The 21,317-nt window shown below is 42.4% G+C and overlaps 1 protein-coding gene across 3 annotated transcripts in view; it reads left to right on the top strand.

Moving 5' to 3' along the window:
* CCDC25 (coiled-coil domain containing 25) overlaps positions 1-20,809 on the top strand; it is a 46,830-nt gene extending 26,021 nt beyond the window's left edge. For all 3 annotated transcript variants that reach the window (XM_029938369.1, XM_029938361.1, XM_029938375.1), the window contains 2 exons: positions 12,223-12,268; positions 17,530-20,809. In XM_029938369.1, coding sequence (XP_029794229.1) covers positions 12,223-12,268; positions 17,530-17,559 — 76 coding nt within the window. In that variant the 3' untranslated portion in view covers positions 17,560-20,809. The remainder of the gene's footprint in view (positions 1-12,222; positions 12,269-17,529) is intronic.
* The last annotated feature ends 508 nt before the right edge of the window (positions 20,810-21,317 follow it).

The raw sequence follows: 21,317 nt of genomic DNA, 5'->3' as shown, positions 1-21,317 counted from the left end.
AACATTTAGGCTCTTTCCATGATTTGGCTATTGTAGGAAGTGCCACTATGAACATTGGGGTACATGTACTCTTATGCATCAGCCCTTCTGTATCCCTTGGGTAAATCCCTAGCAGTGCTATTGCTGGGTCATAGGGGAGTTCTATGGATAGTTTTTTGAGTAACCTCCATACTGTTTTCCAGAGCAGCTGCACCTTTACATTCCCACCAACAGGGTAGGAGGGTGCCTGTCTCTCCACACCCTCGCCAGCTATAGTCTCTTGATGTGTTCACTTTAGCCACGTTGACCAGTGTGAGGTGGTATCTCAGTGTGTTTTGATTTGTATTTCCCTGATGATGAGTGACGCTGAGCATCTTTTCATGTGCCTTTTGGCCATCTGGATGTCCCCTTTGGAGAAGTGTCTGTTCAGGTCTTCTGCCCATTTCTTCACTGGATCATTCATTTTTCGGGTATGGAGTTTAGTGAATTCCTTGTAGATTTTGGATACTAGCCCTTTAACTGATATGCCATTTACCACTATCTTTTCCCATTCTGTCAGTTTCCTGTTAGTTTTTTTGATTGTTTCCTTTGCATTGCAGAAGCTTTTTATCTTGATGAGGTCCTAACAGTTCTTTTTTGTTCTTGATTCCCTTGCCTTTGGGTATGTGTTGAGGAGGAAATTCCTGCCATTGAGGTCAAGGAAGCTATTTCCTGCTTTCTCCTCTAGGGTTTTGATGGTTTCCTGTCTCACATTCAGGTCCTTTATCCATTTTGAGTTTATTTTTGTGGATGGTATAAGAAAGTGGTCTAATTTCATTCTTCTACGTGTTGCTGTCCAGCTCTCCCAGCACCACCTGTTAAAGAGGCAGTCTTTTTTCCATTGGATACTCTTTCCTGTGTTGTCAAAGATTAGTTGGCCATACACTTGTGGGTCTAGTTCTGGGCTCTCTATTCTATTCCATTGGTCCATGTGTCTGTTTTTGTGCCAATATCATACTGTCTTGATGATGACAGCTTTGTAGTAGACGTTAAAGTCTGGGATTATGATGCCTCCCTTTTGGTTTTCTTCTTCAATATTACTTTGGCTATTCGGGGTTTTTTGGTTTCATACGAATTTTAAGATAGTTTGTTCTAGCTTTGTGAAGAATGCTGGTGCAACTTTGATGGGGATTGCATTGAATGTGTAAATTGCTTTGGGTAATAATGACATTTTAACAAACTTTCTTCTTCCGATCCATGAGCACGGAATATTTTTCCATTTCTTTGTGTCTTCTTCAATTTCCTTCATAAGTCTTCTATAGTTTTCAGCATACAGGTCTTTTACATCTCTGGTTAGGTTTATTCCTAGGTATTTTACAATTTTTCGTGCAATTGTGAATGGGATCTGTTTCTTGATTTCTCTTTCTGTTGCTTCATTTTTGGTGTATAAGAATGCAACCGATTTCTGTACATTGATTTTGTACCCCACGACTTTACTGAATTTATTGATCAGTTCTAGAAGGCTTCTGGTGGAGTCGATCGGGTTTTCCATGTCATCTGCAAAAAGTGAAAGTTTGACTTCTTTGCTGATTCTGATGCGTTTTATTTCCTTTTGTTGTCTTATTGCTGATGCTAGGACTTCCAACACTATGTTAAACAGCAGTGGTGAGAGTGGACATCCCTGTCGTGTCCCTGATTTCAGGGGGAAAGCTCTTAGTTTTTCCCCATTGAGGATAACATTAGCTTTTCATAAATGGGTTGTATGCTGTTTAAGTAATTTCCTTCTATCCTGACTTTCTCGAGGTTTTTTATTAAGAAGGGATGTTGTATTTTGTCAAATGCTTTTTCTGCTTCTATCAACAGGATCATATGGTTTTTTTTTTTCCTTTTGTTAATGTGATGTATCACATTGATGGCTTTGCGAATATTGAACCAGCCTTGTAACCCAGGAATGAATCCCACTTGATCATAATGGATAATTCTTTTTATATGCTGTTGAATTCGATTTGCTAGTATCTTGTTGAGTATTTTTGCATCTGTATTCATTAAGGATATTGGCCTGTAGTTCTCTTTTTTTTGTTGGGTCTTTGCCTGGCTTAGGAATCAAAGTGAAACTTGCTTTGTAGAATGAGTCCAGAAATCTTCCTTCCATTTCTATTTTTTGGAATAACTTGAGAAGGCTCAGTGTTAACTCTGCTTTAAATGTCTGGTAGCATTCCCCTGGGAATCCATCTGGCCCTGAGCTTTTATTCATTGGGGGATTTTTGATAACTGATTTGATTTCCTCACTGGTTATGGATCTGTTCAGATTTTGTATCTCTTCCCGTTTGAATTTTGGTAGTGCATGTGCATTTAGGAATTTTTCCATATTTCCTAGATTGTCCAGTTGGTTGGCATATAATTTTTCATAGTAATCTCTGATGATTGCTTGTATTTCTGAGGGATCTGTTGTAATAGATCCATTTTCCTTCATGATTTTGTGTATTTGAGTGTTGTCTCTTTTCTTTCTGAGGAGCCTAGCTAGAGGTTTATCAATTTTGATTATTTTTCAAAAAACTTTTCAAAAAACCAACTCTTGGTTTCATTGATCTGTTCAGTTGTTTTTGTGGATTCTATCTTGTTTAATTCTGCCCTGATCTTTATTATTTCTCTTCGTTTGCTGGGCTTGGGGTGCTCTTGCTGCTCCCTCTCTAGTTTCCTTAGGTGCTCTCTTAGGTTTTGAGTTTGTGTTTTTTCTAGTTTGTTGAAATTGGCCTGGATTGCAATGAATTTTCCTCTTAGGACTACCTTTGCTGCGTCCCAGAGAGTTTGGATTGTTGTATTTTCATTTTCATTTGTTTCCATACATTTTTTAATTTCCTCTCTAATTGCCTGGTTTGCCCAATAATTCTTCAGTAGGGTAGTTTTTAACCTCCAAATTTTTGGAGGTCTTCCAGACTTCTTCCTGTGGTTGATTTCAAGTTTCATAGCATTGTGATCTGAAAGTGTGCATGGTATGATCTCAATTCTTTTGTATTTATGGAGGGCTGTTTTATGACCCAGTAGGTGATCAATCTTGGAGAATGTGCCATGTGCACTGGAGAAGAAAGTGAATTCCCTAGCTTCAGGATGCAGAGTTCTAAATATATCTATCAATTCCATCTGCTCCTGTGTGCCATTCAGGTCTATTGTTTCTTTGGTGATTTTTTTTGTCTGGTTGACCTATCCATTGTTGTAAGTGGGGTATTAAAGTCCCCTGCAGTTAGCACATTATTATCAGTAAGATTGCTTCTGTTTGTGATTAGTTTTTTTATGTATTTGGGAGCTCCCAAATTCGGCGCATAGATGTTTATAATTGTTGGTTCTTCCTGATGTAGAGACCCTGTAATTATTATATAATGTCCTTCTTCATCTTTTGTTACTGCCTTTATTTTAAAGTCCAGTTTGTCCGATATGAGTATGGCTACTATGGCTTTCTTTTGGCATCCAGTCGCGTGGTAGATATTTCTCCATCCCCTTACTTTCAGTCTGAAGGTGTCTTCAGGTCTGAGGTGAGTCTCTTGTAGACAGCAAACAAATGGATTTTGGTTTTTGATTCATTCTGCTACCCTGTGTTGTTTGACTGGAGCATTCAGTCCATTTACATTCAGTGTTATTATTGAAAAATGTGGGTTTAGATTCATTGTGTTCTCTGTAGGGTTCATGTTTGTATTGATGTCTCTGGTGTCTTCTATTCCTTGCTACTTTTCTCTCATAGAGTCCCTCTTAGGATTTATTGTAGGGCTGGTTTGGTGGTGCTGAATTCTCTCAGCTTTTGTTTATTTGGGAAAACCTTTATCTCTCCTATTTTGAATGACAGGCTTGCTGGATAAAGAATTCTTGGTTGCATATTTTTCCTGTTCATTACATTGAAGACTTCCTGCCATTCCTTTCTGGCCTGCCAAGTTTCAGTAGATAGGTCTGTAACCACTCTGATAGGTCTCCCTTTGTATGTTAAGGCCCTTTTATCCCTAGTTGCTTTCAGAATTCTCTCTTTATGTTTATATTTTGCCAGTTTCAGTATCATATGTCATGTTGAAGGTCGGTTTAAGTTACGTCTTAGGGGAGTTCGGTATGTCTCTTGAATTTCAGTGTCTTTCTTTTTTCCCAGATTGGGGAAATTTTCATGTATAATTTGGTCCAGCACCCCTTCAGGACCTCTGTCTTTTTCTTTCTCTTCAGGAATTCCTATGATACGGACATTGTACCGTTTGATTGTATTACTCAGGTCTCTAATTCTTTTGTGCTCCTGTATCAATTTCTCTTTTTCTTGGCTTCCTCTTTTGCTATAACTGTGTCTTCTAATTCACCTATTCTCCTCTCTGCTTCTTCAGTCGTGCACTGGCAGCCTCCATGTTGTTATTCACCTCACTGATAGCCTTTTTTAACTCGTCACAGCTATTTTAAAGGTCCCTAGTCTGTGTATCAATAGCTTCTCTGATGGTTTTTTCCAGCCCAGCGCTTAATTTTATGACATTTGTTCTAAATTCTTGTTCAGTTAAGTTGTTTATGTCTGTTTTGAGCAGTTCTGTAGCTGTGATTTCTTCCTGGAGTTTCTTTAGAGGAGAGTTCTTTCGTTTCTTCATTTTGGCTAGCTTTCTGTCTCTTGTCAGTTGTAAGAGCTTGTTCTGCACTGTGCATCTAATAGTATTTCTCTATTGAAGGAGGCTCTTTGTCCAGGGTCTGTCGTTTCAGGAGATGTTCTTTTAATGCTGTCTCTCAGTTTCTCTTGTTATGCCTCTGATTTATTTCTTTACTCAGCAATATTTGGGACTTTCCACTATGTGTGCTTTGGGTTGTTTCTTGAGGTAGCTGAAAAGGAAAACAAATAGACAAACACACAGAGAACACAAGCACACAAATGTACTGACAGAACAAGTAAAGAAGCAAAACAAAAGGGGAAAGAAAAAAAGGAACAGGAAAGAAAAGGGGGGGGAAGCAGGCGGGGGGGGATGGGGGACAGTCTGAGAGCTTAAAACCTGCAGAGGAGGAAGATAAGGATGAGATAAAAGAAAAACTATCTGGATGGTAAGAGTTGATCTAAGCACAGCAGTGCCTAAATGTTGGTCTTTCCCAGACTCCAGGGAGAAAGGGAGAAAGAAGGAAATAGGAAAATAGAAAAGATAAAACGGGAAAAATTAAAAAGTAAAAATATTAAGAAAAGAAAGAAAAAAAACAACTAAAAATAATAAGCAAAAAAACAGCAGCTCTCCAGTGTGGATGGGTGTGGCTTAGTGTATGTGGGTCGGGTGTCAGGGGCTGCTCTCTGAGGCCCCACCTTGGTGCATGCGGGGAGAAGAATGGCGACGGGCACCCCAAGCCCCCCTCAGACCGTGCGTTGCCAGCCACTTTCTTGAGTCCAACCACTTTGTGCCTCGGGTGGGTCTAATTGTTTCTGTTTTTTAAGTTCTGCCCAGTTTCTAAGTCCTTGCCCATGCACTCAGTATTGCGCCACAGTCAAAATCTCCTGCAAGCAGGCGCCTTTCTGGTCGGGATCGAATAGGGGGATTGTGAAGTCAGATTTTTCCCCTGGCTCCGCCTAAAGTCCGTGAGCTGCCGTGCTCAGCGGCTCTCAGTCCCGGGCTAAATCTCTCCTCTCCAGGGATTACGCTGTGAGTGATTCAGTCTCTACTTCTCTTCCCCTGGTCTCTCCGCTGCCTTGCCCAGGGGGACCGCGCGTGGCTCCGAAGGGCTGTTTGCCTCTGGACACACGGCCGCCCTGTGCACGCAGCTCCCTGCAGATCTGCCCGCCTCTGGACTCACAGCCGCCCCGCCCGCGCAGCTCCCTGCAGATCTGTGCGCCTGTGGACACACGGCTCTCTGCAGGCCCAGCACCAAGCCTCTGGGCGCTTTGTCTCCCTGCTCCGCTTTGAGCCGGCGCTCCCTCCCCCAAAGTTTCTGGTCCCAGTTCGCACTCACTCAGGAATCCTTGAGGCTGCCCTTAATAAGGCATCTGTGCGCACATCTCCGTTCTTGGAGATCAGAAAGCTGTGGCTTTTAATCCTTTTCAGTTTGATAATTGCAGGCGGACGGAGGTAATGGGGCTCCTTACTTCTCTGCCATCTTGCCTCAGTCCATATAATATCCTTAACTCAACCACATCTGCAAAGTCTCTTTTGCCAGATGAGGTAACATTTGCAGGTTCTGGAGAGTGGGATGTGGACATCTTTGGATAGGATCATCATTCTGCCCACCACTAGGTGTGCCCTGCTGTACCTAGGAGGCTCCTAGCTTTTCTTTGTCAAAGAAGGAATTTAACCCGGCAACTTCTACTTATTAGAATTTCTAGATTTTCCTACATTTTCCCATAGATATCATTTGTGTAAGTATTTCAAAAAGAAAGGGGGAAAAACGGTGTTGCTGTGCCTTTGGAAATGGTATTGGATCAAAATGAGCTGTCTTGTCATGTCCTGACTTGATTTTCCTAGAAAACACTGGCTTATTAGGAAGATTGTTAGGTCAGAATGCAGGTGTTATGATCAAGTACTGGTATTTATTAGTATGTGCATGAATGTGCTCCTGTTGGAGGTTCTGCTAAAACAGCGTAAGTGGCCTCATTTAAAATATAATATTCAAATGGAGAACTCCCTAAGTGTTATCCTGAGTTATATTCTGCTAACATGAGTTTAAACAAATGCACAGATTTCTTTTCATCTAGATTGTGAGTCTGCTTTGTGTTGTGAATGAAAGAAAAATTATCAACTCAATCAGTGCAGTAAAATGTTTGTAATTTTGAGCAATTTGGGATTGAGAGTAGCTTATTCATTTTTGTTTTTAGTGTGGAGAAAAGATCGAAAACATACCTTCTCGTGCTCTTTACAAACCTAACAATTTTGTTTAGAAACATGATCTGTTAGGCATAATAATATCACTTAATTTACTTGAAAACATAACAAGAGGGGCGCCTGTGTGGCTCAGTCTGTTGAGCATCCAATTCTTGATTTTAGCTCAGATCATGATCCCAGGGTGGTGGGAGTGAGCCCCGTGTCTGGCTCCATGCTAAGCATCTGACACTGTGCTTTGTTTAGCTGAGTGATCTCATTTAGTCCTGTCAATAGCTATATAAGTCAAATATTGTTATTATTCATGTTTACTAGAAGAGGAAAATGAGCCTAAAAAGCAGGTAACTCGCCCAAAATCACATAACTGATCTGTGTGATTCTCAAGCTCACACATGCTACTACCACACTTTTCTGCCTCACTCAGTCTATTCAGTGTTAAAGTAAAATATATTCTATATGAATCAAGTAACTTACAGATATGGTAATTTTTCTTAAAATACATTACATTTTTATTTCAAATCAAGCTGTGTACTAGTAAAATTTAGGAGATTTTGTATGTTTGATTTTATTAGTTTAAACTAAAACACATTCGTATTTTTCAAATTTTCTTTTTTAGTGTCAGCAACACATAAAACATTACTAAATAAGCTGAGGGAGAAAATTCTCATTGTTATTGAATGAAATTTTTGCTTCAAAAGCAAATTTAATTTAATCAGTCCCATTTTCTTTCTTTCTTTTTTTTTTTAATGTTGATTATTTATTTATTTTGAGAGAGAGAGCACATGTGTGAGCAGGGGAGGGGCAGAAAGAGAGGGGAAAAAGACCTGAGCCAAAATCAAGAGTCGGACACTTAACCAATCAATACTTCGTCCCTACTGCTTTTTTTAAAATAAATTTTCATGGATCTCAGAAAACCAAAAAAACCTACAACTGAGATGTTCATGTCTGTGAAACCCATGCCACAAAACTGACTTGCTTTCATGAGCTGCCGAAGGTAGCAGGGGGTGGGGCAGAGGGGCAGGGCTGGGGGCCGACGCGGGGACCTAGCCCGGGTTTGCTCGCCGCTGCCATCCAGGTGCCGTGTTCTGCAGCTTCGGGGAGATCCTGACCGCGAGCTCTCAGCTCCTGACCTGTTTTAGAATCTTTATACATCTGTATGGCTTCATACGTCACTTTATTTTCTATCTTTGACTCTTCCACCCAGGAGGTCAAATGCTGTGCTTACAGAAGCCTCTCATTTTAAACGCTTTCTCTTGACTTTCTGACAGCAAAGATTTTATTAAATTTTACCAACAGTTCTTTTATTTGGACCATCTGGTAGGAATGTCCACTTTAGTTGCTCTGATTGCTTAAAAAATGGACTCTTGAATCTGCTGGGGGACTCTGCAGAGAAGCCGGGAAGCTGTTCTTGTCCTGGAAGTTCTCCCCAGTGCTTCCAGACGGTCTCAGGGAAGAAATACTCAGCAGTCTCACATCCACAGATCTCCAGCTTCCTTCCAGTTCTGAAACCGTTATTTAGACTCTAGTCTCATTTATCCTCTCAACTTTTTGAACAAGAACGGCAGTTCACTTCTAATTTCTACAGGGAGAAAAAAGTGGATGGAATTGCCATTGCATAGTCCCAAGTTCTTTGAGCTCTAGCAGGATCTTATCCATCAGCCTTTAGCTTAACAGTGAACAAGGCAAAGCTCACCACACAGAAGGCACTGACTTCCTTCTCAGAGCCAGAGTGGTAGCCCCTGGAGACAACTCCATCTTTACTGCTTGTCCCCTGTAAATGGGTCTCCATAAAGACCATCCTCTTAGGTAGGTTTTAGAAATATTTGGGTTGTTGGGAGGGTAATATATTAACACCCTCTGTTAACCATTTTATTCATCTAAACAGTTGTGAAAATTTCCCCTTCCTTAGACTTTGTGTGCTAATTCTCTTTTACCACCTTATTCATTAGCCCCTTAGACGGTTTTTGTGCTTTGTCAGCCTAGGATCTAACGGGGTTCCAGTTTAGAGAATCTTTGCGTAGAGCTAAGTGTAGGGAGGAACCTCACATGTTACTTTCTTCCCCTGGCTGCTACCCTATAAGCCATTCATAGAGTAAGAGAAAATAACAGGAGAGACTCAACACAGGTTTTCCAAGGTAGTAGGAGTCTTAGAAGTGACCTTGGCTTGGAGAGTGAGAGGAGAACAGTTCTACTCTGTCTGCCTGTAGTTTCAGAGAGCAAGCATTTGGGCAAATCCTTTAAGCAGCTCACCCGGCAGCCCCCCGCCCCTGTAGACACGGTCACTTATCGGCATGTACTAGGGCAGAGTATCCATGGCCGTCTTCGGTGTGTCCAGTACTGTCGTTTCTTCTTGTGGCTGAACTTGTTGTTCCATCCAAGTAAAAGCTTACCTGCCCTGTTTCAATCTTGTACCTTTGTGGTAGTGTAACAAACACTATTAACATCTAAATCAAGCTCCACTATATGGATATTGAAACCAGAAGAAATAAATAAGAAAGGTAGTCACTAGAGGGTAAGTGAGTCAGAGATTACAAGAGAAAAAGGTAGGGACTATGGCTACCTGAGATAAAGATTTTTAAAAATTGGGAGTCTAGGAGGTTGGAATTTGAACCCAGGGCTCAGGGGATTGAAGTCAGAGACGTCCAAGACTCAAGACAAAATGGCAAATCACAGGTGAGCGTTGCTTGAATAGTAACATGGACTTGATTTGGGGGCAGAGATGACTTTAGCAAGTTGGTTAATGTGTGAAAAGTTTTGGCTGCTAAGTGGCAGAGCAGGAATCCCAACTCAAGTCCGTAATTCTGAAGTCAACGCCATGCTGCCTGTAAGGCAGGGAATGAATGGGTTGGCAAGGCCAGGGTCAAGGTCATATGTAGGCAAATGAAAGAATGAAAAATCAGGCACATTGGAGAGTGACTGAAAAGGTTTTGCTTCATGCACAATTCCATGTTGTAAGTGATAAGCAGCCCTTATAGGTTTCCTAGGATATTAGGAAGAAGTAGACTTTATGTTGAGTTTTGTGGCAACATGTAGAAAAGGTAACAGAACAGTGGTAATAAGGATGATATAGTTCCATACAGAAATTGCTTTAATTGTACCTTCTTTTTTTCTCTCTCAGACACTAGTACTGCTGCCTTCTGTAGATAATGCTCTGTGTGCTTTAGTTCTTCATTTTAATGATAAGCTCTTTCAGAAGAGCACTAATATGCACTCTTGCGGGTGACCCTGTGCTTTGCATATGCAGTGAGTGATTGTCAATATATTATGAATAAGTAACGAGATTAGCTTCTCTGATACAGCAATTCTTGAGCTAAGATCACAACTATGTTTGCACGTTAAAAGGGTGTGAAGCCTACTTAAAAATAAGGAGATGGGGCGCCTGGGTGGCTCAGTCAGTTAAGCCTCCAACTTCGGCTCAGGTCAGGTCTCACGTTCGTGGGTTCGAGCCCCGCGTCAGGCTCTGTGCTGACAGCTAGCTCAGAGTCCGGAGCCTGCTTCCGGTTCTGTGTCTCCTTCTCTCTCTGCCCCTCCCCCTCTCATGCTCTGTCTCTCTCTGTATCAAAAATAAATAAAAAACATTAAAAAAAAAAAGGAGACGGGGTGGATCATAAGGGGGCTCTAAGCAGAGGGAACTACGTGTACAAAGACCCTTTGTGGGAGGGAGCAAAGTGAAACACAAGACTAAAGGCAGGCGCAAGTGTGTGGAGCAGCAGGAAAAGGGAGTGAATGCATGCATCTAGGTGCATGCAGGGCCTGTTGGCCGTGTGTGTCTTCATCCTTCATCAGAGTTTTGTGAGGTCATCAAAGAGCTGTAAGCATAGTAAGACAAGGTTGGTGTTTTTAGAAATCTCAGTCTGCTGACCAGACTGGAAAGGGAACCAGGTGGGGGTGGCTAGGCCAGTTAGCAGTTGTCCCCATGCCAGCTGATGGTAGCTTGGAACAGGTGGTGATGTGGAGGTGGAGAGAAGTGGACCAGCATGATGGCAGGAGTGTGAGCTCAGGAGTCTGATGTGGGGGCAAAAGCCCGCTTCTCCACTGGTTCGTTAACTGGGAGACTTTGGACAACTTCCTTAACTTCCCTGACTCGGCCTCCTGTGTATTCTTTTTTGTTTTGCTTTGTTTCAAATATTTATTTAAATTCCAGTTCACATATAGTATAATGGTTTCAGGAGTAGAATTTAGTGATTCATCACTTACATATGACACCCAGTGCTCATCCCAAGTGCCGTCCTTGGTACCCATCACCCATTTGGCCCATCCCCTCACCCACCTTTCTCCAGTAACCTTCAGTTTGTTCTCCATATTTAAGTGTCTCATAGTTTCCTTCTCTCTCTCTTTTTTTTTTTTACCCCTTCCCATACGGTCATTTGTTTTGTTTCTTAAATTGCACATGAATGAAATTGTATGGTGTTCAGTAGGCATAGTATTATCCTTTGCTTTATAAGGTGATTGGTGGATTAGCAGTAATTTTTGAAGTATATAACACAGATCCAGCAAATAAAATACTGGGTGAATTGTAAATACTGTTATTATTAACTAATCTCCTTGCCTTCCTTTCTTCCTTTCCTCTGTCTACTACAGATCACCCTTTTTAAAACACTAGTATTATGTGGTCTCACTTTGCTTTGTCTCTTTGTGTCTTTTTAATTGAACTTTTTGTATAGCTGTGGCTTAAATAGGCCTTATCTCCCTTCCTGGTGAGCTCATCGGGAACAAGGCTTTGTCTTATTCATCATTTACTATTTTCTTCCTGTCCCATCCTCCACATGGGCTTAGCACAGGCTTATTCTTTAATAAATGCTAGTTGAATCTCTTATGTGACTTCTCTGCTCCGTCTTATATTGTGGCTTCTTGCTGTTCCCATTGTGTTAACTCACGCAATTAGGACAACATAATTGGGCTTTACACATTCAACCTAATTCCCTCCTTGGCCTTCAGACTCCACTTGAATTGGTTTGTAATGTCATTATAAACACCATCTCTTCGTCTTTGCTCCCACCATTCTCTGGATCTGCCTCCTTCGCTCATCCCACATACTTATTAGGCTCGTTTTGGGTTCTCCTCATGGGAGGAGAGTGCCCCGGCAGCCCTGCCCACGCCGCTGCCTTTCCTCCTGAATTCCTGTCGCATCTGCGGCCTGGGCAGTATGCCCCGAGGAGGGATCCCACCTGCTCATGGCCGTAGATGCATTTTTTCATCTGAATAACGCCACCTACCTCCCAGTTATTGTGGAGGTGACATGACATGAGTCTGAGGAAGCACTTTCTAAACTATAAAGCGTTGTGTACATCTTCTTTATTGTTCAGAGATAATCTGCCTCTCTTTTGTTGCACTCTCCTTGACAGCAGTGATTATATTTTCTTCCAAAAGACCCTCAATAGGGCTGGATGCCTGGTAAATAAATGTCCATGAAATACTTGTTGGCTGGATAACCTGATTGCAAATGTGTGTTTTTCTCTTCTAGGAGCTATTCATCACTAATGAAAGTTGAGAATATGTCTTCAAATCAGGTATGTTCAAGTTATTTGCTCTAATGTGCCTTAAAGTAATTCAGAGTTTTTAATAATTGAGTCACTAGCCAGTACCGACTCACGTGTTGCTGATGGGTTGGCAAGATTTGGTAGCCATCGTGTACTCAGGTGGGTTCTAGGAGGCATCGCCCTCCTTCCCTGTGGACTCGCTCATATGTTTTTAGAGTAGGTCACCTCATGGAAAGAGATTGTTGTACTTTGTTTTAAAGTGTGGTCTGATAGTACGTCCTACGGTAAAGAGAAATGGTGATCCATATTACAGTACCGAAAGAACTATGTCAGGGACTTTTCGTCCATGAGTACTCTCTTCCCCAGATTTATTTTGAAGTGACTGGAGATAGCACAATTTAGCTATCACTTAACAGTCTGCAGAAAATGGAAACTGGGTGGATATATTTGCTGTATTGCATGTTTTATAGTATAGTGTACAAATATAGTTGACCCTTGAACAATATGGGGTTAGGTGCACCAACCCATTTCACAGTTGAAAATCTGCATAGAACTTTTGACTCCCTGAGAACTTAACTACTGGTAGCCTACCGTTGTCCACAAGCTTTACCCATAACACAATTAGTTTTTAGTTTATTTTTAGTTTATTTTGGAGAGAGAGAGAGAGAGCAGGAGATGGGTAGGGGGGGAGAGAGCAGGGGAGGGGCAGAGAGAGGGGGAGAGAATCTCAAGCAGGTTCCACATTCTTGGTGCAGAGCCCAATGTGGGGCTCAAACTCACAGACAGAGATCATGACCTGAGCTGAAGTCAAGAGTGGTTGCTTAACTGACTGAGCCACCCTGGCACCCCAATTAACACATATCTTATTTGTATTATGTACTGTATTTGTACAATAAAGGAAGCCAGAGAAAAGAACATAAAATCATAAGGAAAAGAATGAAAAAGATCTGTAAAAGTGGACCTGTGGCAGTTCAAACCCACATTGTTCCAGGGTCAACTATATATGCTTTAGATCTGTGTTGTTCAGGATACCAGGCACTAATTACATATGGCTATTTTAAATTTCAATTAATTAAAATCTAATTTAACTTAAAAACTCAGTCCCTCAGTCATACTAGCCACATATGGTTAGTGGTTACCGTATTGGACAGTGCAGAAATAGAACCTTTCCATTGTCACAGAAAATAATATTAAGCAGTATGGCTTCAGATGCCTAATAGTAATTGATAGAGGGGCGCCTGGGTGGCTCAGTCAGTTAAGCGTCCGACTTCGGCTCTGGTCATGATCTCACAGTTTGTGGGTTTGAGCCCCACGTCAGGCTCTGTGCTGACAGCTAGCTTAGAGCCGGAGCCTGCTTCAGATTCTTATCTCCCTCTCTCTCTGACCCTCTCCTGCTCACACTGTATCTCTCTCTCTTTCTCAAAAATAAATAAAACATTTAAAAATGTTATTAAAAAAAAGAATTAATAGGACGTAAGATCCCTTAAAGGTCATCTAGTCGAACCCCATATTTTGTTCATAAATTAGAATTGTCAGTAGGATTTTACACCTTGTTCATATCTGGATGTCCTTCTAAAAATGACTAAGAACCATATTGTTATTCACGTCTCTATAAAGAACTAAATTTATGAGGCTTGAGAGTCAGAGATGTAGCTTTGTGATTTATCCTGAAACATTCCGGAGTAGCATTATGTAATTAAGTACAGCCTCGAATTTGAAGTTTAGGGCCTTAAACTGTCATTTACTAATTAGATAAGCCTGATAAAGTGATTTACCCTCTGTGAGGGAGACTTCAGCAGCAGCGGAAGAGACCTGTTACTTCATGGGTCTGCACTAAAATTTAAACAAGGACATATATATGAAAGTTCTTCCTTAGTCTATGAATATAAATGGCCATTATAATTTTGTTTTGAGAGAGAGGGAGAGGGAGAGAGGCTGCATGAGCAGGGAGGGGGAGAGGGAGAGAGAATCTTAAGGAGGCTCCGTGTACCAGCACGGAGCCCCATGTAGGGCTCTATTTCAGGATCGTGAGATCAGGACCTGAGCCAAAATCAAAAGTCACACACATAACCAACTGAGCCACCCAGATGCCCCAGTCAGTCATTGTTATTTCTTACTGATAGAGTCCTTAGTTGTTCTTTTCCCGCATGGTATCAGGATTAATGATGATGACATGCATTTAATCCCTTCTGGAAACTACTCTTAGATTTCTTGGAACTCTTAAAACAGCTTAAGAGTCAAACAGAAGTCTCGAACATACTCTAAATCTAATGTATTTGTTTTGTGGTAATCGTTGCTATGAAAATATTCTGTTATTTAGAAGCTACTCCAGCAGAAATCTGGCGCCTGTATAGTGTTATGTGTGACCTTAAGTTTGAGTGTTCTGGAATTAATACACACACACAAGTATACATACACACAGACACACACACACACACACACACACACAAATGTGATCTGATTAGTGACAGGTGTTAAAAGTTCCAGAATTAGCAAGTCAGAGTTGTAGACCAGAGGCTCACAACTCTCCTACCTTTCCCTTCCTGCTGTCGCTTGTTCTTGTGCCTTTTAGCTGCAGGTGTCCGTCAGAGTCCCTCTTCCAGGGCAGTTTGCACTGCATATTTGTATTCTGTCCTGCAGTGGAAGGACTCTTACAGCTTCCCCCTTACTTCAAAAGAATGCATTTTCATTCTCCTTGTAACTTTCTGCTGTTAAGGGGATACAGACCTTTTATGATCTACTCTGGCTGCAAGCTCAGTTGAGTTTTAGTCAAAGCCTAGTGTTTATGTAAGATAGGACTTGACTTTTGTTTTTGAGAGAGAGAGAGAGAGCCAGAGAGTGAGCATGAGCTGGGGAGAGGGCAAAGGGAGGGGGAGACAGGAAGAGAGACTCTTAAGCAAGAACCATGCTCAGTACAGAGCCCATTGCTGGGTTTGATCTCATGACTCTGGGATCATGACCTGAGCTGAAATCAAGAGTTGGGTGCTCAGCCGACTGAGCCACCCAAGTGCTCAGAGGACTTGAGTTTTAATTTGGCTTATATAAATTCATCAGGAAAAATCTTAGTCTTCCACTCTGAAGTTGGTTTTAATTTTGAGCTTTGTTCTTCTGTTTAGAATAATCCTTTTCAATCTGTAATTTCTTCCTAACCTTTGTAAATTTGGTGTCAGTAAACAGTTACTTTTCAACTCAGTTTTATTTGCTTATCACTTTATAGATGGATGATAGCATACCTGTTTTGCTATATTGAAAAACATTGGGGTGCATGGGGTGGCTCATTGGTTAAGTGTCTGACTCTTGATTTTAGCTTAGGTCATGACCTCACGGGTTGTGAGATCGAGTTCTGAGTTGGGCTCTGCACTGGCAGCTGGCAGCATCAGGCCTGCTTGGGAGGCTCTCTCTGCCCCCTCCCCCACTCACACTTGCTCACATGCTTGCTTTCTTTCTCTTAAAATAGATAAACTTAGGGCGCCTGGGTGGCTCATTTGGTTAAGCATCCGACTTTAGCTCAGGTCATATCTCATGGTTCGTGAGTTCGAGCCCCACGTCAGGCTCTGTGCTGACAACTCAGAGCATGCAGCCTACTTCAGATTCTATGTCTCCCTCTCTCTCTGCTCCTCCCCCATTCATTCTCTCTCTCTCTCTCTCACAAAAATAAACATTAAAAAATATTTTAAGAAAATAGATAAACTTAAAAAAAAAAGGAAAAACATAGTGACTCCTAAAGAGAATCTTAAATATAAAAACTGTCCAAATAAAGTCTTGGATCTCAGACATATAGTTATTTCACAGTTACTGTAATCCCCAAATACAGATGTGTGGACACTCTGGAACTCTACAGATCTGACTCTTGGCCTTTATAGAGAGTGACACACTTTCACTGTCACCAACCCACGTTATCTTAGAGCATTTTTCCTCCTCAGTGTTCCAGATCTAATGCTGACCTTCGAGGTAGATGGTGACTCTCTGAACATCTGTAATGCTGTGACTTCAGCATTGGGCTCTAGGGCAGTCACGGTTCTGGCTCTGGCATAGAATACCAACAGTAGTTGCTCTTGGTACAGTTATCTAAGACATTTGTACTGTGGCCTGGGTGCGTTGTGCTGACTGAAGAGAAGCACAGAGAAAACTACTGGATGAAACCGGAGATGAAACCAGACTTCGAAACCATTCTTTCCTGCCCGTATCTCCTGTTTCTTGCCCATCTTTAATAAGAGCTGTTAAGAAGGTGCAAAACCCATACACCTGTAAGCCTGAGCCCTCTCCCCTTCTCTAACAACTCGGGGATCCAGCAGTGGGGAAGAGAAGCTGCCACAGTTGATATATTCAGGTGGAGACATTTTCAAGCAAATGTCCCAAACTTAAACTATTAATGAATGTCACCATCTGGGGCAGTGTTCTCAGGGCGTGCAGTAGCTTAGAAAGGAGCCCAGCACTCTACTTTTGTACTTGGCCTTCAGGACTCGTTCATAAGCCACGTAAGAAGATCAGTGCCTTTGGACCACATACCATCATACCAGGTTTTTAACCAATAACTTGGCAGGCTAACTAACTTGTTAACCTAGCCTGTGACTTCCTAATCACTTTTCCTATTTAAAAAAAAATCTGGGGGACGCCTGGGTGGCTCAGTTGGTTAAGCCTCCGGCTTTGGCTCAGGTCAGATCTCACATTCGTGAGTTCGAGCCCCGCGCCTGGCTCTGTGCTGACAGCTAGCTCAGAGCCTGGAGCCTGCTTCCAGTTCTGTGTCTCCTTCTCTCTCTGCCCCTCCCCCTCTCATGCTCTGTCTCTCTCTGTATCAAAAATAAAATAAAACATTTTTTTAAAAATTAAAAAAAAAAATCTGGCAATAATCTCGAGGCTCAGCATAATGAAATTTAGACCAAAAATGTGTTTGCACATGGGCAGCACCATTGGCAGAAGGACACGAGGCAGGATCTGTTTGGATTCGTATTTGGTGTGTTTGTTGGAGGAACAATCGCGTTTTCTTCCCGTCACACTTGTTAGGTCCTGTACTAGGTCAGGTGAGCCTTACTTCATAATTTGGAAACCACTGGTCGCTTGTCACTATGTAATTGAGGCTATAACGACACCTTAGAGAATCTAGCTAGTTTAAACGACTCCTACTTTGAGATAGAGAATTTGTGAGTGAATTGAATGATTTCACTTTTTACTTTCTGAACGCTACAGTTATGCATGAGGAAGCTTGTCACTTACGACTAATTGTGTACATTTTTTTAATGGAGTTACTTATTTTGAAGGCTTTCACAGTGTCCTTTTTCTGTTTCCTGCAGGACGGCAATGATTCAGATGAATTCATGTGAATGGAGGAAGGACTTTTTAAAGATGTGAATTTAGGGACAGTTGCAAACGTTCTGATTTCATCAATGTTCTGAGTTATAAAAAAAAAACGAGTAAAATTCTATCTTCATTCTACACAAATATTACCAACCTCGGAGTTAAAAAAACAAAGTGTTTCCTTTTTTGTCAACAGAAAAGGACCAGATATTTATAATATATTTGGACTTGAAAATAGCATATAACTTTAGGAAAGTGAAAATATTTTTGCCGTACATGTCTTAGTACCTCATGAAAGTTGGCTGCCCTTGTTCTTGGGATGGACTTTAGAACGAACCAGCTCTGAAAAGCGTTTGTTACTGTGCTCTGTCCCTGAAAACAGATGTCTCAAAAAGCTTTTCATATTCTCAGAATAGCTTCACTTCTGTTAAGAAGAATGTATTAGTGAGCAATATGTGCGAATGTTCCCCTCAGCCTTGATTTCCTGACTAGAGAAAAAGAGCTTATGGGTTTTGATGGTGATATTTCCAGAAGGTTGCTGGCTTCAGTATTCCCATTCCACTGTGTCATCTGTCTCTTAGCAGAGTTCTCCTCAGCTCTCGGCTTGTCCTAACTTCTACCTTCTGCATCCTTTTTCTGAGTGAGGGCCTCCCCCTAGATAGCGTCGTGCTTAGAGAAGTAGTCTGTATTCATCAAGGTCGGGCGTGTGGCAGTGTTTTACCTGAACACCAAGTAACCCAAGCCACTCGCGTGACAACATCCAGGCTCTGGAACCGTTTCTCAGCACTGAGGGGAGAAACAGGAAGGCATGCTCTGAGTCCTTTCAGAGAAACAGGTTACCTGATCTTTGTCTTGGGATGCAGCCTAAAATAAAAGTCCATGTTGTGGGTGTGGTTTTAGAAAAAAATTAAGCATTTTACGAGCCAGCCAAGTAATTTGTTTATTTACCTTGAAATAATACTTATTTTGAGGTGTAACCCCAGAGTTCAGATTTCTCAATTGTAGACCCAGTAACTTAATATGTAACACCACCACTCATCTGAGCCGCCTGCACTGCAGTGTGATTCCGAATAGAAGGTATATTTTTATTGCAGTCCCTGCAGAAAGAGACAAAACAAAACTATGAAAGGGGAAGAGAACAAAGCCTACAGGTCAGGAGGCATACAGATTCACATTTAAACCACACCCAGAGCTCTACATGCAACGTTTTTTGTATTCTTCACTGCATTCTAACCCAACAAAAATGATCTCCTCCAACAAATACTCTACCTGTAAAAGCACTTTGGAACTATGGGTAAGACCAAAAGACTTAAGTGTTTCTGTTTATCCCAAATTGGTGTGTGGAGTTGAAAACTGGAAAATTTCCCTGAGGCATAGCTCAGCCAGATTTTGAGAGGGGGTATGGGAGATAACTCCAGAAATTAGTGAGTGTGTGTGTGTGTGTGTGTGTGTGTGTGTGTGTGTGTAATAATATTCAGTGTGGGGTTCTGTGATTTTGAAAATGTAATAATAAATCATATTTTATTCGGAAGGACATTGATACATGAATTCTTAGAATCTGCTCATTATCCCCGTCCTCAAGCTGGTTTGGGGGATGATCTGGCTCTAAAAAATACCCTCATCCATCCAAGACTCAACGTGGCAGGTTCTAGAGGGGTATCGTCTTCCTCCCCCACTGTCACATGTGTGTCCCCCCTCCTGCTAGATGCCCACTGGGCCAAAGCAGATGACCTTTCCCAACCCCTCTCAGGACTGAGTGCAGGCTGGTCAGTGAGCTGGCCCTAGGCATGTCTTTCACGCCGCGGCAGACACCCAAGACGGGGAGACCTTGCCTCTAGCACCACCTGTGTCACCTCAGCCTGCAGCGCTTCCGAAGGGCGCCTCCGTACCCCACCTCACAACAGGCATAGCTAGGACTTTTGAAATAGACCTCTACTTTTAGTGCAGTGTGAGAGAGCCTGGGTGGGGTCCAAATTTTAAATATGTTCTAATTCTCCCCTCACCCTGGTTTACAGTGCCAAGGCCTCTGAATTCTCCGAGGAGTTGTTCTAGCTCTTGAGCTGCTTCCCCTGCCTGTGTGTGTTGGGCAGGCTTTTCCCCACCACCCGGGATCCCAGAAAAGGAAAAAAAAAAAAAGGACATTTTTTTCTCAAGGACGCTGGTTCAGTGCCAACAGGTCAAACTGCTGGCACCAAAGCCATCTCATTTCTTGCTGTTGGCATGTGTCCTAAACTCCCTACAGGAAAATTCCCAGTCGTCATTTTTATGAGCTGTGCCCTTGATCAAATCCCTGCATCCTGAAGGCTTCTCTCCCTGTGTCTTGTTTCCCCACTCACCTGCATGCGGGTGAGGGTCACATTATTGAATTTTCTTCACACAATTTACCTCTCTTTTATTCTCACAGCTAAAGAACGTGTTTCACCTCTGTTGATCTGGGGTCACGACCTTTGGGCAAGGGAGTTCTGTGCTGGAATACATACTCTCTCGAAGCTTCCCAAAGCCTGGGAGGTTCTGACATTAGCAGAATAGGCAATAAGCATTAGTTGAACCCCATCAGTAGCTCCTGTTTATTTTGTTGTATTGTTTGTGACTCTGTCTCGAAGCACAGACTTGGGTGAGCCTTGTAAGTGTTGAGTGCCGGTTTCCCCCCTCAGGGAGGAAGGTGTCAGGCACAGCAGGGCAGGAGGAGACAGGATTCAGCTCTAGCCTCCAGCTTGGAGCCAGTGCTCCTTCCCACCTCTGCATCTGAGAGGGAAAGCCTGGTTCTCTGGGCTCTAGTGGGTTACAGGGAGAACTGCACAGGGTAGCGAAATAGAACACTCTGCCGGTTTTTCCTAAGCTGTGTTGCCGAAGCCTGCTCTTTCTCTGTTTGACTGGAAGGGTGGCATGGCGAATAACGAATCCCACACTCAAAATGAGCATAGTAAAGTCAGTGGGCAACCTTTTGACTTTAAAGTAGACTATAAAACAGCCTATAACTTAATGTAATCAGAAGTGTAAAATTAGAAGCTTAAATTCCAAGCTGACTGTAACCCATGTAACTCCAGCAAGTATGACTGCTCAGAAATGAAGCCACTGCTGGTGCCCAAGCAGGCTCACATTCAAGTTTCGCTTCGTGACAGCTCTTCTCTGCTGGGCACACGTGGGCCCCACATGGGGCAAGAGACTTCATGTGCATTGGGTCATTTCACAAACGAGAAGATGTCAGCTGCACATTCCTCATGTCCCAGATGAATGATATGTAAAATATAATAAAGGCTTATAGTTTGAGTAGAACCAAGTGTGTGTGGGATTTTACTTTCCACTTTGCTCCTCCAAGCCTTAGTCTCACTGATGGGATGTGTGTACTTATCACAGGCGAGTAGGAACGAGGAGGTTCTTGGCTGCCTGAAATGAGGCCCTGCAGTCAGTTTTCTTTTTAAGTGGGAGGAGAAGAACAAACTAGGGTGAAGGGAAGATTGTCCAAGAAGAGAAATCAAAAGCTGGAGCCCAAGGGCCATGATAGTTGAGCACTAGTATTTGAAGTTTACAACTTGACACCCTGCCTCCCACAAATCCTCGGGGTCTGCAGAGATTCTGACGAGGGTGAGTACACGTGTGAAGCCTTGCTGGACTGGGATCCTTGAGGCATGGAGTGGCTCTGCCCTGACGCCCACAGCTTCACCCCTTCTGTGGAGTGCTTACTCTGTAACTCAGTGCCTTTGCAGGCGGGTGTTGGGGTCGAGGGAGCCACAGAAACATTCAAGTGTCTCTCCCAGCTGCAAAAGCGAATTTGAATTCTTAA

This window comes from Suricata suricatta, chromosome 1, assembly GCF_006229205.1.
Source record: "Suricata suricatta isolate VVHF042 chromosome 1, meerkat_22Aug2017_6uvM2_HiC, whole genome shotgun sequence".
Taxonomy (NCBI): Eukaryota; Metazoa; Chordata; class Mammalia; order Carnivora; family Herpestidae; genus Suricata; species Suricata suricatta.
Note: the sequence above shows the minus strand (reverse complement) of the source record. Positions and strands in the feature narration are given on the sequence as shown.